Here is an 18,837-nt window from a genome sequence, read left to right as displayed (position 1 = left end):
TACAAAGCATATTGTTTCTATCAGCTTATCGTTGCATGTACAAAAATGCGCAACTGCTAGTATTTATTTGTTTGGAAACAATGTTGTCAAAAAATATTAAACATTAAACAGTTTTTTAAATTTTTATTAAACAATATTTATAATACATGGTAGTTTTATTGTATTGTCGTAGGCTAAATACTATTGTAATAACTTGTACTTAACTAGTGATTAAACTTTTTTATCTCAACCAATTACATATAAGTATTTTCTTTTTAATTTTATAATATTTATTTGTGAAAATTTTAATTTCTAAAATTCAAAAAACTATTTGAGGAAGCACAACATGCATAAAGCATATTAACTTTTTAAATATGAAAGAGAGATATGAACTAATAAATTGGTTAAAATTTATCATAGATAAAAATTTCTACATTTTAATTTTGTGGAAATAAATATTTTTTAGGTTAAATATTTATTTTAACATGTACACTATAATATTTCATCATTTTATATTTTTAATGCTTAATATGTTATATTTGTGATAGAGTATCAATATTTTATTATGTAAAAATATTATAAAAATAATATATTTTTAAAAATAAAGTACAATTTGTTATGAATACAGAGGACCAAAATTTCTACATTTTAACATAGTTTTCTTCATGATTATATTTTTAATGAATAATATTCTATATAATATTTTTAAATTTTTAATTTTTTTAATACTTTAAGGTACAATCTATTTAGTTATAATAGAACATGACATTTATATTATTAATTATAAATTACTTTTAGTTATAAATTATTAGTCCTTGCCTTGCATAAGGCAGGGTAATAATGTTTTTGGTAGGGGCACCCAATTAATTTCATTTATATGACAAACTATCATTTCCTAAGGTTAAAACATGTATTATTTAAAAAAATTATTTTTTGTGTTCTAAATCCTAATTTTCTATTGGTTGAAAGGCATTTTGCTAGGGGTAATTATCTTTTTAATTATTAAAAATAAAGAAAAAAAACTAGACAAATAAGGGTAATAACTATGAGAATTGTCATTGTCAGAAAGTATCCCATCAACTATCCCATCGTTAGGTCAACATCGTTCGGTGAAGTGTTTCTTTGTGACAGTTGGTGTCCTATAACTATGCCAGAATAACTTGTGGGACCAGTGCAGTGTCTTATGTTTGACATTTCCTTCTTATCTAGAGCCGCTACTTCTCTCTCAACTTTTACACCAAGAGATGTACAAACACAAGAATGCCTATGTAGCAAAAAAATCTGTATTGTTCTGTGATTTTGTCCTTAACTAATAAATGTCAAAAATGTCATCTCAGATATAAATTTCTGTTGCACAATAGAGGTGTATTCACACTAAATAACGTTTAAATTATCCAATTGAAGTATTTAATTCACAGACTTGAAACAATTCCTTGCTAATGTGCCACTGCCAAATTTAACTTCAACAATTTATTTTTGGCTGAAAAGCATCTACTGCACAAAAATTATGGACTGATTGATTTTAGTATTCAAAGTTCAAAGACAGAGCATGCAAGGATTGTTCGGTTGATTAATTTACTTTATATATGCGGTATTTGCTAGTTTTGAAAAAACTAGTGGGATTAGTTTAATTTTTATAAATTAGGTGAATTTAAATCAATAGTTATAAATATGTATATCATGAATTCATGTATTATTAATAGTTTATTTAAAATAAATATAAAGTTCATTTTAAAAGAAAAAATGTTAAATATTAATATATTTTATATTAATTTTTTGTATTTTAAATTATATTATATTTTATGTACACGAAATATATTATTAATATATCTTTTAATGAATAATTACATTTACAACTTATGTATTTTTTTTTTTGATCAATAAATAGCAAAAGCCTTAATTTTATTTATTAATATAAGTTTTTACATATCCACCGTTCAAACGGGCACTGGTAGGAAAGAATGGGGAAGAAAACCTCCAGTCTTTCTCGGGACAATGTCCTTTATTTTACATATATCTTAGGGGCATACCCCAGCAATTATATCATGTCTTAATATCACTTTTACAATTACCACTTTGAACCATTTATCATACAATTTACAAATATGGTATTTTCCAATGGATCTCATGGGCCTCTGTTATAATATGGCGAGTACCAAGAAGATTATTTTTGACAATTGCTGCTAAACTTGCTTTTAACCTGTTTGCTTCTACACAAAACCAAACAAGAGATACTTCCAAAGAGAAGGAATTAGTATTGTTAGAACTCAATATAAAGTTTTGGGTTAATACCTCATGATAATATCATAATTCTTCGATTTTGGAACATTTAATATTTATTATTTTTGTATGAATTATTTAATCCTTCGTGCTCCGTATTGAGATCTATTTGATGTCACTGGATCAGAGAAAGAGATAACAATTTATAGTGGAGATTTGTAATAACTTCACATCCTATATTTTAGCAAAACATCCATTTATCTATGTTGACACTCATATATACATGCTTACTTACTAACATATATATATATATATATATATATATATATATATATATATATATATATATATATATATATCAATGCCCCACATATAATTGCATATGTTCCTCTTTTCTAGACTGCATAGTTATTACCAAATCCTTACCATTCTGTTATCCATTGAAAACTATATCAAGTAACGACTAAGTGCTGAAAAAAGGCCTATATGGTAATAACAAATGAAGACACAGAAGGGCTATTATAAGCTGTGAGTGAATTTTCATAGATATAGCATCATTGTCTGCATAGAAACCTTCCAACAATCATTGGCAGCATGAAAGTAAAAATAGGAAGTGAAAGAAAAAAACTTATACAAGAAACAAGATGATTAACAACTTGATCAATTATATGCCTCAATGGTTCAGATTAAAACATAAGATTAGTCAATTAATCATGCTATGTTATATCTATCCCATAAGATTGTTTTACTATAATATGGGGCAAAGAAGGATGCCACAAAAGAGAGGATTTACTATGAGTTTATTAGCTCTTGCATATGCTATTAACCTGTACATATTTATCCATATACATATATTTAAACCCTATTTCCAACAACGTAAGTTCTACAGAGTTTCAATGAGTTGTTGCTTAAGGAAAATCTACTACATTTTAATCAAAATTTTCTCTTATCTCACTTGTTTTGAGAGATTCAAAATGAGAGTACACAGAATTACTCTGCTTCTACAGTTTTCTCCTTAAACACCATGATAATTTTTGAGATATCCATTGAATCTTTTGACTGGAAGTTGGGGGGAAACACATAGGCTGTTCTGGCTTTATTGGATTTGTCCAAATTGGGAATGCAAAAGGAGAGTGAAGGAAGATTATCAAGATCTGAACCCGGTTCTATGTAAGCTCTGGTAGATTTGAGATAAGTAAGAAGCCATTCCTGGCTATTATCTTCAAGGATTCCTCTCCATTGCAATAGAAAGTGGATGCTTGTCTCCATGTTTTCCCACTCCTTGTTGACGGTGGGACGGTCGCGTATAAGGATAACAGGGCGAGTGGGGTGTAAAGTGGTATCAAGAATTCTAGGAGGTAAGGCCATGTAAAGTTCAGGAAGAGGAATGAGATTTTTTTTATTGATACTCATTATTGCCTCTTCCAATCCTATTAGCCATACAAAATTGAAAATATTGTAACAGAGGCGAATAGTATCCCATTTATCAATTTTTGCCCTTATCATGCAACCTATGAACGATCCTATAATATCATTGTTTGTTCTCCATGTGTATTCATACCTGAAAATGCTTTCACCAATTGCCCTGCTAATCACAACTCTTGTCATGTCATCAATTGGATTAAGGATCCAAGTCCATCGTTCCGGTGTAATATTCCCCTTAAATGCCATAGTTTAGTTTTCATTTGTATGATACAGGTTGATGAACGCTTCCATAGTTCTAGTTGAGGTGAGGTAGAGAGAAACTAGGGATGCAGATTTAGCTTACTATAAAGGGCCGAAGGTTCTAGAGAATTTGAGAAGCTTCTAGAGGTTCTAGAAAGTTCCTTTCAAGCTTCCTAGAAGTTCGAAAACCTAATTTTGATCTATTTATTAAGAGGTTCAAAAAATTCAAAGTTATTCGTAGGGTTAAATTCAAAATCTTATACCAAACTTTAATCTTGAATTTATTTGTTCTGAAAACAATATGTTATCCCTTCCATTTCAAGTTAATATTCGAGTGTTTGAGGACTAATCTATAGTTTTAGCCTTTTAACATGAGGGGCATGAGGATCTAATAATAATTTCATATAGCCCGCTATACATGAATCTAATAATTGATCTATTATATAATAATCTTATATGAATCTATGCTTATATGTCCTAAAGTACATGGAACTTGAGTATTGTTAGGGTTCTTAAAAATATTAATTAGTTAGTTTATTATTTGATTATTTAAAAGGATGTTGTTGCCATTTGCTCCTTCATTAGCCAACTTATCCGCCTCACAATTTCCTTCACAGTAGATATGTTGGATAATAACTTCTTCTATTATGTCTAATTTTTTATTTACTTCTTCTAATTTAGAGTTGATTTTCCAATTCGGAGTGGATCTTTTCCTAAGGGCATATAGGATGATTTGTGAATCTCCTTCGATTATTAATTTTTTAATTTTATGTTTACTACAGTATGAAAGTCCTTCGTTTACTGCTTCTAATTCTGCCAAGTTATTGGTTGTAATACCTAGGGGTTTTGCTTTTTTGACAATCCATTGTCCCAGATGATCTCTTAGGATAAAACCTGATCCATATACCCCTGGGTTTCCACGGGAGGCTCCATCAAAATTAAGTTTTTTCCACCCTTGAGGGGGTGGTTCCCATTTGCATTCTTTTCGTGCTGAGGTATTCTTGGAATTGTAATATAATGGAGGATTAATTAACTGAGGCCAGTGTTTTTTGATTTCTGCATCCCAAGTTGTAAAAGTGCCTTCTTGTTTATGAGTAACTTTGAGGTAATTATTTAAGACTTCAGTTATGGCTATTTCCATTTTATTGACTAATTGAGAGATTGTCATTTCAGTGTTATTGAATATTCTTCTATTTCTCTCTTTCCATAATTCCCAAGTTACAATTGCAGGAGTGGCATTCCAAATTTTATCATAAATGTTTATCTCTCTACTTTTGGGCCATCCATTGATATGATCCTTCCAAGTCTCAGGAAGTGGCGATGTCCAGCTGATTTTTCTCTTGATCCTATGCCAACATTCATTGGAGAAGCTGCATTGGTAAAGTAAATGATTTACTATTTCATTGTTGTTGTTGCATAGAGAACATCTAGAGGGACCTTGGAATCCCATTTTAGTTATTCTATCAGCAGTGAGAATACGGTTTTGGAAAGCCGCCCATAGGAATATTCCTGCTTTGGGCAAAATGGCAGGATCCCAACAGAGGTTCATAGGGATGTTGATTTCCTCCCATCTTTGGGAGTTGATGATCGCATTGTATCCTTCTTTAACTTTATATGTTCCGTCATTAGATAGAGTCCATCTTAAGTTATCTTCTCTGTTAGTAATATGGATTTTTCGGTCTTGGAGGATACCTTCTAGCTTGGATTGATTGATTATAGAAATGTTAGTATTGGATAGGGGTTTCCATTTCCATGGAGTGTCCTCATTTGTTGGATCATGTTCCACATAATCTCTTAATTTTGTCCCCCATCTCTCTTTGAGGAGGTTCACTGTTTGATTGGAAATGTTATACGTTTCAAGACGAGGAAGCCCATTCCAGGAATCTTCCCAAAAGAGAGCTTTTTTGCCATTTCCAATGTCCCAAGTTGCATTTTTGAAATGATATGACGACATGTTGTTAGAAAATTCCAAAATTCTGATCCTCGGGGAGGGTTTTTAATTCTAAATAAGGAGGTTGGATCATCAGGATTTAGGTATTTATTGTATAAGAGTATGGACCATTTACTATCCTTGTCCTAAAACATGCGCCATGCCAGTTTAGCCCCTAATGCTTCGTTTTGCCATTCTAGGTTTTTTATGCCTAATCCTCCCATCTTCTTTGGTCGACATATATTTTCCCATTTAATTAAGGCCGCTTTCTTTTTATTTTCAGTCCTGTTCCAAAAGAAGTTTCTGAGTTTTTTTTCAATTTTTTTACTGGTATTTTTAGGAATTTGAAGACAAGATAATTGATATGTCAGAAGTGCTGATAGGACTGCTTTAATTTTGGTAGTTCTGCCGGCTTTTGTTAACCATTTCTCATTCCAGCTGTCTGTGTGTTTATTAATTTTGGAGAGGACATCTTGCCAGCCTAGATTTTGATTTTTATCATCTCCTATGTATATCCCTAGGTATTTACATGAAAATTTTCTTTTTTTATACCCTAGTAAATTGCATATTTGATCTTCCTAATTGTTTCCTGTGTTCAGAAAGAAATTTTTTGATTTTTCTGCATTAATTTTTTGTCCTGACGCTTTGGTGTAATTATCTATGATGGTTTTGTAATTTCTTGCTTCATTGATAGTGCTAAGTCCAACCATAATAATATCGTCTGCAAATTGCTCATGAGTTGTGTTTTCAACATTTTCTGTTACCGGAATTCCTTGAATTTCGGATAGGATTTGAGCTTGTTTGATAGTTCTACCCAAGGTTTCAGCCATTATTATAAAAAGAAAGGGTGAAATTGGGTCACCCTGTCGTATGCCTCTTGAAGCATTGAAGAAACCTTCTGGGGTTCCATTGATGAGTATTGAAAATTTTGGTGTAGCTATACATTGGTAGGAGGTTTATCCATCTTTTTGAGAATCCAAATTTCTCCATAGTCTTGCATAAAAATCACCAGTCTACTTTATTATATGCTTTTTGAATATCTAATTTGAGGAACATGCATGTTTCTCTGTTTGTCTTTGCTGAGTAAATTGTTTCCTGTATAATAGATATTCTGTCAATTATGGATTTTCCAGGCATAAAGCCTATTTGTTCTTCTGATATAATTTTAGATAAAAGAGTCTTGAGTCTGGCGGCTAGGGCTTTTGATAGGATTTTGTATATAGTATTACAGAGAGCTATAGGTCTGTAGTCCCCTGGGGTTTCAGTATTACTATTTTTTGGTATTAGTGTCAAGAAAGTATGATTAATTTCTTTGAGTATGTGTCCCCCATTTCTAGTAGCTTCTATGGCAGCCCAAAGCTCTTCCCCGATAAAATCCTAGCATTTTTGATAAAAGAATGCTTGGAATCCATCCGGACCGGGGGATTTATCTGGGTTCATGCTGAAGAGGGTTGTCCTAATTTCCTCCAAAGTGAATGGTTTATTTAAGAATTTGTTGTCATCATCTGAGATAATTCTGGGCATATTACTGAGCATTTCCTGCTGGGCAGTAATGTGAGATGTTTCATAATTATTGAGACAGTCTTGAAAATACTTTATAATTTCCTCAGAGATCTTAGGAGGTTCCGAGGTTAGGTTTCCTTTAGAGTTTTTTATTTGAGTTATGAGTCTAAGATTACGATTATGAAGAGTACTGTTATGAAAATATACATTTACAACTTATGTATTATTATTTATTATTTATCTATAATTTTTTAGATAATTAAAGATGTATATAATTTTTCAAATTTCTCAAAAAAATTAAATTAAATTCTATAATTTATAAGTTGTTGTCCTAATGATTTTATGTTGAGGATTTATTTGAGATTTTTCATTCTCATTTTCTTTACCTTTGTTCACATGTACAATTTTTTATGGAATGTGCATCTAATAATTGGCTAACTTTCAAAATTAAGTTAAATTTATGCTAGTAGTTACAATGTCTCATTTGCTTGGTACATTTTCAGTGCAAAAGGTAGGGACTCAAGCTTGAACAGAGCTCTTGTTTATATTAAAAGATATATTTAAAAAGAAAATTTGAAATAGAATGATGAGTTTTTAATCTTTCTAAATTCAAAACTAGTTTTTTTAATGTAAAAGCACCATTTAAAAATGTTCAAAATTAATGAAATATTAATAAAATTATATTAAATATTATCAAATTTTTAACTTTACTATTCTACTTAGTTAAACTAGTTCGACAAATACATTATTTGTCATTATTTATTATACTCTACGACGCAATACATTATTGCATTGAACTTTACATAATTAGTGAATCCTTTTGTAGCAATTATTTTTTTACAAGATTTTTAAAAATATAATACATACATCCATCTAATTACATGATAGAATTAATTGATTATAAATCATTATAATAGTTAAATTATTATTATTATTATTATTTTAATTCCGAATTCTAAATAAAATAAACTTTTTAACACCTAATCTATTATATTAATTTTATTTTTTTCTAAATTATAGATAAAATAAACTTCAATAAAATAAATTTCAACACCTAATCTTTTATATTTAATTAATAATTTTCTAACTAGACAAACTATTATATCAATAATTAATTATTAATCATTATTTTCTCTCTTTAAATAATAATTATATACCACATTCCACATTTGCATCGACTATACATTTTCCTATAAAAAAGAATATAAGTTCTATATTTTACCATTCTCATTACATCTATATAACAATCTTAGATTACTTAATCAAATATATTAAAAACGAATATTTTACAATGATAAATAAACTACAGTAAATGGATAATCATACAACAATTCTTTTGAGGTTTATTGAAAATGAGTTCACCACAATTTAAAAAAAAATATTGAAACAAATTACTCTATAAGTTAGACATTTAGGATACTAATTGAACTATGGCCGAATTCAATTTACGCTAATCACATTAAAAAATATACATTAAATTTTATTCAAAGAAAAATTGTTAAACTAACCTTTTGAAAATAAAATTTCAATCATAGAAGAAATTTACTAAAATAATTGATATAATTAAAATCGAATATATAAGTAACAACTTATATATTTTTAGAATTTCTAAACAAAAATACTTCTAAATTCTTCTTTCTAACTAATCTAAAAACATTCCTATTCTAATCATAATATACAATTTAAAATATTTTAAATCACTAAAGCTAAACTCTATTCTTAAACATGTAAAATTTCTATTACTAAACAATGTTTGCAATTTAATAATGTCTCAATCAATAGCATAATTTGCATACCGTAGTGCAACTACCACATGCCACTAGTGGTACTTATCTTTATTTTGTATTTTTTAAAGATTTTTTTTTCTTATTGGTTCTTCATATGTTTCTTAGTGATTTTTTATTTTACATTCATAAATTTTAATAAAATTATTTTATGATCAATAAAAAATAAGTACAAAAGAAATATTGGAATGAAGTTAGTTCATTTCTACCTATACTGGACAGAACTCATTTATGTAATGGTGCAACAGGTACAAATATCACAAGGTTTAGGGTTTCAACTGTAGAATGACATTGGCTTTTCCTAATTGTAGAACAAGGGTTTCATTGATCGTCTTGGTGGAAGATGGCCTTTTAATCAAAGAAATCAATAGTGGTTTCAAACAAGACCAGTGGCTCATCAAATGGGATTGAATAATGGGTTTGGACATAGGTCTGTTGGAGGTGGAACGACAGAAGGGAATGGAAGGGATGGGAGAGATCTTGGCGAAATCCTCTACTCCAAGGTGGGTTGTTCCCAATAAAAAAAAAAATTCAACTTTTAGAAGATTGTGCATAAATTTTGGAGACAAAAATCCCAAATGAATCATTTGAATAACCCTCAACCAGTAAGTGATAATGTAAGGCTCGTTAGGGCTTCTTCTCTATTAGTTAATAATAAGCAATGATTATATTCCATTTCCTTCTAGGAAGAGAAGGCCTTCATCATGAAATGGACCGGTCCTTGGCCATCTTTGGGTAAGCTAAGAAATTGGTGTGAGGACTAGTAGAGGAAGGATTGCATTTTGAAAATGATGGCAAATGGGTTCTATTTAGTTACTTGTTCCTCTAAGAATGATAAGAAGTGGATTCTTAATGATGTATCTTATTTAATTGATGGTAAAGGCGTCTATGTAAGAGATTGGAGTTTGAACTTTGATCCTCGAGCAAAGAAAGCGTTAAGGAGCTTCCTATCTTGACAAAGCTTCATAGCCTACCACACAAATATTGGGATGGTGAATCCTTCATCTATCAAAGGAATTAGTTGATAAACAATGCTTCTTTATTTATGTGAGGATTCTAGTCCAAATGTAAGAATACTACCAGGCCCCAAACTATATAGTGTTTGGGCCTAGCAGAGGATAATGGAGATATGATCTTATTATGGAGAAGGATGATTTTGTGAGTGTAGTTAAGAATGGATTAGAAGATTTAGCCAAGGGAAAGGACTAGAAACAAACATATTGATTGATGAGATTGTGAGGGATACATAAAAGTGTGATGTTATTGATGCTAAAAGTACCTTCTATAGGAGGAGAGCATGATCTTGAATGAATCTCATACTAGTCATAATGGGAATAGTGAATGGGTTTCTACTAGAATGAAAGAGATCTCACAGATCTTTACTTTGAAAATGAGTTGTGAGCTTGAATTTGACAAGTTCTATAGTTTTGTCTAAATGGTAAAGAAGACTCCTTTATCTACAAGAAGTCCAATATGGTAGGAGGACAACTCTCCAGGAAGATGGATTGTAGAAGTCCAAAGAAATCTAAAAGACACAGGAAGTTTGTGATATTATGTGCAAAGAATCAACTTATGTTCAAGATGAGTTAGCACAAGTGGAGTCATTTTTTGTCTAGGGTGTTCTTGAAACTAATGAGAATAATGGCTCTGGATCTAAAGAGGGAGGAATTAAGGTAGGAAATGATAGGAGTTTTAAACCTTAGGAGGAATCTGACACCATTTTCTAGTTGATTAATGAGACGGCCTACACCTTATCCAAGGAACTAAGTGAAAGTAGCGTAGAACCTTCCTTCAAGGACATAAAAATCTGTCCAATAAAGAATTTGGATAGTTCTTGGGATAAAGGAAGAAATAGTGGAGGTAATATAATTGAGTGAGAATCTGAATTTAAGACTCAAGATGATGAAGGGGAAAAGGATGACCTTGGCATTTTTAGAATTTGGGCATTTTGGAGAATAGAATGGTTGGTCAAACTCCTTCATCCATGACAAAAACAAAAATAGGGGAAAAGAAAATAAGGGGAGAAAGAACCTTTGGCAATTTGGTTGAGTTGATAGGTGTTGTCATTAATGGCAACATTATGATGTATTAAGGTCGTTGATGTAAAGAGATAAGTTCAGTATAAGGTAACTTAGAGAATTGTCTAAGTATGAAGTAGGAATACAGTACACGGATAGAATATTTTGTCCGGCGAAGTTCATAGAGAGAATACAAGCTTGAGGGATTAGAGGAAGTTAGATTGGAAATCATAGAAGACATGGTTAAGGCCGCTAAACATTATGTTGAATTTTGCATATGTTTTGGTTAGATTTGTTGAAGGCAGTTTTACATCGCTGGAACAGAGAAGTCAGTAGAGTATTGACATGTTGGTTAATTAATTGGTTTGACTTATCAAATCAAGAACTTGACAAGATAGGTACGACATCCTAGATGTTAACCCTCACATGGCATATCTTAATTTTGAGTTTTGGTAACGGGTCAAGAAGATCAAGGCTGACAGTTTAAAGACTTTGATATAAAGGAGAGAAGCTTTTGATTAGCAAAGTGTGTAGATTGAAATCCAATGGAAAAATCTCAAAAAGAAATGCGGGATAAGATAAGATAAGATAAATCTATTAATGTCAAACAAGAGACCACAAAGAGGGTCTAAGGGACTGGAAAACAAAATATGAAGATGCATTTTGTTAATATTTATTTATTTTTCAATAAAGGTGGCATCACATTAGTAATTTGTAATATTTGAAGTTGCCAATGAAACATCCAAAGATATGGTACCAAAATAATAACCAGGCTCCACTCGGTGCATCTATTCTATCCACAAACTACACATCCAAAACCAAAATGTACGAAAGACAATTTCCACCTGTATATAGCAAAAGGATATGCAGTAAACCATTCTTACAATATCTTAGATTCTTTCCTTCTCAGTCCCTTCGTGGAGTGAGGAATTAATTGGCATAAGGATTCGTTAGCCAAAAATCTGTCAGAAATGAAACAAAAGGAGGAAAAATTAAGGCATAACCAATGCTGACATCATTATGCCTACCTTACAACATTTTGGATGCACATAAAACACATCAGGCTGTTTCCATCAAAAAACTTTTGCAATTATCTTAATCAAAGCAATATCATTTCTATACCTGCTAAAGCACAATATTTTAATGTTTCACTGTACCTAGTAATATCCAGTTTAGTTACACAAATACAGGGATTAAGGTAAATTATAAAGGAGATGTTGCCAGATATAAAGTATTTCTATAAAAATCCATCTCTTGTATGAATTGGTGGATATACCAAAAATAATAAATCAGTCTGCAATGTTGAGCAGCAATTACAAATCCCACTTGGAGGGTGGGGTCTCCACATTTGCTCATGTTGGTGCTTACTTATTAACTACACCCCTCTCAATACTCAATGGTGAATGATGAAGCTATCTCCATGAAGATATACTCTTGCACATACAATAATACAAAGGGGATCCAACTTCTTGGGAAATAAATCTTTCTACAAATAAAAGCAGGTATCACTGGCACTATCTGTGCTGCTGCAGAAAAAGACTTATTTCTTGCCAACAAATCACAGCTTTTATAGTGAGCTCATTCAAATTAATTCACTAACATGTAGCAAATCCTATAAATTTTTCAAGATGTTTCCCTGATCAATAAATAAATGTTTTGGCCTCTCTGCCAAATGACTAAAAAAATTGGAAGCAAATACAAGAATAAGCATCAGATGTTTACCTGGGAAGGAATAATGAAGTATTGTGCAATAAGGAACAAAACAATTTGGAGCCACACTAAACATTGACAGAGATTCATGCATTGGATTTTATCTAAGCCACAGAATTCGGATGTTCAAATATTTGAAAAAGAAACCCCCCATTTACTCAGATATTGTAAAATTGTTGCTAAGTGTTGATTTGCAAATACGAATCCCCTTTTTCAAAGGAACTTCTCCAATCCATAGACCAAGGACTGCAGAAAAAATTAAACTTCAACAGTATTGAATCTCTAAATAAGTTCTATTCATTTGCTTTCACTCAAGCCAAAAAAACTCATACTTTCAGAAAGGAAAAAAATGTGGAGATGACATGACAAGTACCTTTAGTCGAACAACTCTCCGAATAGCCAAAAGAAGGCCTGGCATTAATGACTGCAAATTTGTAGTGTCATGCTTTATGGATAAAACCTGCAAGTATAATGGGAAGATTAAGGCATGCTATTTCAACATAGAGTTATCCTTAACAATCAAGTCTAAAAGGAATGCCAAAAAAATTGAACTTTATTTCATTGTAACTACCTCTCCAGGTGCAGAGAAGTGTACTTCCATGCTTGAGCAGAGCCCTGGCAAAACCATACTATGTACACGTACACCATCTCCAACAACTGCACCCCTTGCCTTTGTTCATCAAATGCCCACAGTTTCAACTAACCTTTAGTTGTTTACTTAAAATGACCAGTTTACAAGGTGAAAATTTCATAGAGAAATTTATAGCATTTCGCAATAGAATCTTTTATACAGATATCACCAATCTCAATTAATAGCTACCATCTTAATATAATCCTCTTGTTTCATATACAAAAAAGGTAACACCCATTATGATTTTTGCATATTAGAGCTCCATGACTGCAAATACAGAGTAAGAAAAATGTAATCTCTGGTATCAAAGGCTACACCTAAATAGATGGGAACTTTACAAACATGTACCTTATGTAATTCTTTGTAAATTTCTGTTGAAATAAATCTAGCAGTAAGTTTCTCTGACTTATCACTAAATATTTTTCTATACCAAAAAGAATCATGCATAAACCATTTGAATAGAATATTTCAGAGTCAAAATTAGTATACATCATAACTATAGCTATGGTATTGTGATCGTGGTCATCTAACCTTCATAATGGGGTTGGCATTATTACAATCTGAAAAATATAGCATAGAATGATTTCCAAGATATTCAATGCTAAACTAAGGAGTGAAAGTCTCCTTAAGTAAGAGTTACACGAGCTTTACCCATAATGGATAAGCGTGACAACTACGAAAGAAAAGGCAAGAATTTAACTAAATGGATAAAGAAATATTCCTATAGTGTAGATTCTAAAGACTTATTTGATCATTATAAACTAAATATTACAATATTACTTTACTACCCTCCATTGATAGTCAATCTACTAGCTACACCAACTTATTACTGTTTGAGTCCAACTTGGTTCTCTTTGTATCTAGAATACAAACATATGCAATAGAATTGAAGATCTTATGATGTCCTCCTAGACCAAGTTTACTCTAGGGTCTTCTCCTCCTATGCTTTTGGCAAAGAACTATTGAGAAGATAGACTACAATGTAAATTACCTCAATCCAAAACTTCTTGGGAATACTCCTGTTCTCCAACATACACTAGGTCCTCTCCATGATTGTATAGTGATGTCTCTCAACTACTCCATTCTACTGTGGAGTACAGGGTGTTATTGTGTTACCTCTTGATTTTGTATTTAGCACAAAAGTTATTAGATTTTATTAGAACATAATTGCGTCGGTCAGATTTCAAGGATATTGATTAGGATCATCCTTGCATTAACTAATCAACCTAAGTATGAAAATCTGAGCAACCAGATTATTGTTATCTCCTGGATTAGACTGTACATCCCTGATCTATATCGATCATATGTGTATCAGGATGGATAATGTGAAATGACTCACTACCATAAACAGATTGGAGGATATGAATGAATCGTTTAGCCTGTTGCAAAAGGCACAATGGTTAATCCACAAACTAACATGTTTGTTTGTTAATTAGAATTTTCCTGTGTATCTTCAAAGAGACATTTGCCTAAACAGTCACATCCATTCCTCCTTATGTCTTTTGATGGCACTATATATATTGACCGATCACAAAGAGGAGAATATCGAAATCAATAAATGTCCTGCCTTGTTGGGGATCGAATAAACAATAGTTCAGATTCAGACCTGTAAATCTTTATTCAGTATTTTTCAATATTGATTTAGCATAATCTTCATCATGGTATCAGAGCAAGGTTCCTTTGAAGAAAGCTTTACCGCTTAAGGAAGATCCTAAAGACCTGAATACATAGAAGCATGGCAGGATGGAACATTCACTGCAAAACCCTCTGCACATATTCAGGTATATATATCATTCTTGCAAATCTGTCAAAGAAACAGAGCACTATGCTAAAGAATAAAGAATGCATATGGGGTGAGATCAAGGATATACTGGAATTGATATTTATTCTACCTGTCTGAGTCTGTACTTTCGAGCAGCCTGATGGAGTCTCAATGATCCACCCGAAACAGTCGCTAGGATTACCTCGAGGGACTGATGGTCATCTGCAGAAGTCCTTCGGCTATGGTGTTAAAAGAATTGTCCATCTCAATGAAGAAAATCTCCACTCAATCTTGTCAAAACACACGGGAATCAGAAATGGTTGGAGTCAATGAAGGCCCGACTAAAACTTGTTCATCTTGGCCATCATTTTTTAGTGAAAAGATTTAGTCTAATGTCACTCCAATGGTAGAAGCCCTGTACATGAATTTGGAGCCTAGGACGAAATGCTTTGGCTCACGCATATGTATGCTTGGTATTGCTTGGGAGATGAAGATTTTCTTGAGAAGGTCTTCAAAGGAAGATAAGTTCCCAAGCAATATAAATATCACAAGTTCTTACTCCTTGTTAGTATACGTCAAAGTCACTTTTTCGGTGCAGATGTTCTTGGGATTGAAGAACTATCCAAGGGGAGTACAGTTACAATAGACATGGAAGCTTTTCCCTTGATTGATTTCATGATTTTCCATATGTATCTCAAAAGGGTAGTGGGGAAATTGTCGGCTATACTTGTTGTTTTAGGCGGTATACTTGATCCTAAAGATATTGGTGATCACTGAGCTACTTACATGAAGGCTATATGATGAAACATTTGCATGGTTCTAACTTTGCATAGTGTTCTCAATAAGGAGTCATGTTTGATGCACATGCAAATGATATAGTTAATTGCATGTGTATAGTAAAGCTCAGGTAAAGGGATAGTAGCTACTCCTTGGATACATGAAGATTCCATAAAAGGACATCTAATGATCATAGTGTAGAGCCCCAAGAAGCCCTTTTCCACCTTGACATCTTCACTGAAATTGAGGGGATTCAGTCGGGAGGGAGTTGCAATGCCCCTCAAAAATTGCAATCCATTCCATGTGAGTCACAGTGCCTCTCAGAGCAACAACAATGTTCCTTTGCTCGCTTAATCTCCTCTTCATCCTTTGCAACTGCTACGTAACCAATATAGTTGCACCCTTCACCTTCCACTCTCTTCTTCAACAGCTCTGGGCTGTTCACATCTGGCATAGCGTAGATATACATGGTGACTTTACAAACAATCCTCCATAACCAAGTCTCGAAAAATACTCTTCCAGCTATACTTGCAGCTCCCATAATGCTTGGATCTAGGCTGCAGTTCAATGGACTCGTAGCAGGCTCTCACAAACACTCCATATTTTATGATCTTGACTAACAAAGAAAGACTCAAGGGACTCAACATTCCTTCCCTATTTTTAGACCCCTGAATTTCTCTCTGTGACTCTAAAAAACACAACTCCTCATTGTTCTCTGATGGAGTAGTAGAGTCCTCATGATTGTCCAGATGAGTGAAATGGAAGGTCTCATCTGAATAAAGAGTGGAAGAGAAAGTGGAGCCAATTCGGGAGTGGGGCTCTGCACAACAAGGTATCTGTCTGTAAGACGAGGAGGTTCTTTAGTAATGGCAATGGCGTTGATATGCAAATTACTTCTTGATTGTTGTTTCTTGCTGAAGGCACTGGCAATTGTAGGACAAGAAGATTTCGCGGATTTTGCTGCACAAGATAAGTGGTGGCAAGAGTGGGCAAGCATCTCTATTTGCAATGAGAGATGAAATAATAAAGTCAAAAGCTTGGAAATAACTTTATAATGAGTGATTATAAAATTAAGAGAGTCGATTATTGAATTAGGCATTAAATTATATCTTGTGGCGTAATAAAGCATACTTGAAATGTTATTATTAATCCATTGAGTTTTTTCTAAAAGTTTATTAAAGCAACTATATTTATATAGGCTATAAATATAAAGTTAGTATTCAAATAAGAAGAAAGTATTTTTCAATTAGGATCCCTACTTTACAAGCTTATCAAGTAGAATCATTGATTTTCACATATATTAATTGAAGCAAACTTCATATGGTTATAGTTTGAGGAGATATTCTACACATAATTAAACAAAATCAATACAAGGAGTTCCATTTAGTTGTAGAAGAGGCAACCTTGGAAAGAGGGGGAGCATATATGCTTCAGTCAAATTTTGATGAAACAGGTTAGCCATCCCAACAATAATTATTATACATATATTTCAGAGTGAAGCTAAAATAGCAATGAGAGAAGAATAAAAATAACTAAGTTTTCCATACTTGAATATGATGCAAAATTGTTCAACAATATAAGATTGGGAACTTCGCATTGTGGAGGGGAATGATAAACAATGTTCCATTCCCACTTGAAACATCTTTATCCATTAATGTGCAAATAAGTATTTCTCATCTTTGAGTATTACATTTATCTACTCACTGTATTCTTTCTATTAATAATATTTCTATATGTGGTATAAAGAGCCATTTGCTTGATCTTTTCCTTTGTCTTTGAGGTTGTTCTTGAAGGAAAATTTTGGTCTAGAATTCATTAGTCATTTAATGATCATGCTAGATAGAGTGAGACTGTTGAAGTGAATATCTTTGATGATTGAGATTATATCTTTCTATGTGAAGAGGAAGCCTAACATTTCACTTGTGCTACTGCGAATCATGGTATGTCTTTGTAACAAAAAGAGTTGCTAGAAGATCTACCAAGTGGATCTTTAATCATAATTATTCAAAGGAGACATGGATCACTCATATCAAAATAGTTATTATAAGGTATATATGCAGATAGTAGGTATACATGCTAGTGACATTCTTGGTGTTTTGCTTGAAACAACAAGGAAAAACCAAGAAGCATAAGAAATTGCACTCAAGGGAAAGAAAAACTTGATAATTGAAGTTACGAAACTGAATTGAAGATGGACATCAGATTCAGAGGGAGTTTGATGAGAAGGTCAAGAGGTTGATGCATGTAATTGGAGCTTCAGATAGAACCCATATTATCATGAATGTTGGTGTCCCCAAGCTTGGAGATAAATCCATAGTTTATTTCATTCACTCATGTTACTATGAAATCAAACAAGTTTGCATGCGAGGGACTACTACTACAAATAATATTGTGATTGGAACAAAGAAAGTTGCTAGAGGATCTACCTAGTGGATCTTTGATCATAGTGAATCAGAGGGAATAAATATTGGAGATGGTCGCTAGACAAGTTACATTATCACTATAGAACGAACAATAGATATTCTCACCAAGTCCCCTACCAATGTAAAGGTTGTCAATTTGAGGACTGCTTGGAGTTGCCAAGAGGGAGTCTCGTGCATTTGAAGACTAGCTTGAAGTTGGTAAGAGAGTCTTGGCAACAATGATTTGTTGAAGTGTACTTTATTGGATTCTTCTTTGTGAGAGAGAAGCTTAAAGTGGAACACTTGTTCCACACTCTGGGAGTAGTTCTGAAAGATCCACCCTCTAATATGGTTCATGGTGGATGTCACATGTGTGGCACCATGGCACCATGACAACACCACATGAGAGAATTTGTGGTAACTTTGTGCACAATCTTTTACTGTCATGTGTGTGAC

At 32.5% G+C, this 18,837-nt stretch overlaps 1 protein-coding gene across 2 annotated transcripts in view; it reads right to left on the bottom strand.

Moving 5' to 3' along the window:
• Nucleotides 1-12,316: 12,316 nt before the first annotated feature.
• CRR1 (Dihydrodipicolinate reductase, bacterial/plant) overlaps nt 12,317-18,837 on the bottom strand; it is an 86,427-nt gene continuing 79,906 nt past the window's right edge. The window contains exons 8-10 of one of the 2 annotated variants that reach the window (XM_089825337.1): nt 13,381-13,479; nt 13,183-13,269; nt 12,317-13,055 (exon numbers count right to left, since the gene is read on the bottom strand). In XM_089825337.1, coding sequence (XP_089681463.1) covers nt 13,023-13,055; nt 13,183-13,269; nt 13,381-13,479 — 219 coding nt within the window. In that variant the 3' untranslated portion in view covers nt 12,317-13,022. The remainder of the gene's footprint in view (nt 13,056-13,182; nt 13,270-13,380; nt 13,480-18,837) is intronic. The other variant, XM_089825346.1, reaches the window with a different exon arrangement.

This window comes from Cupressus sempervirens, chromosome 1 (assembly GCF_028749045.1).
Source record: "Cupressus sempervirens isolate cs-2001-9-10 chromosome 1, ASM2874904v1, whole genome shotgun sequence".
Lineage (NCBI taxonomy): Eukaryota > Viridiplantae > Streptophyta > Pinopsida > Cupressales > Cupressaceae > Cupressus > Cupressus sempervirens.
The sequence above is the reverse complement of the archived record's forward strand: the minus strand, read 5'-3'. Positions and strand labels throughout refer to the sequence as shown.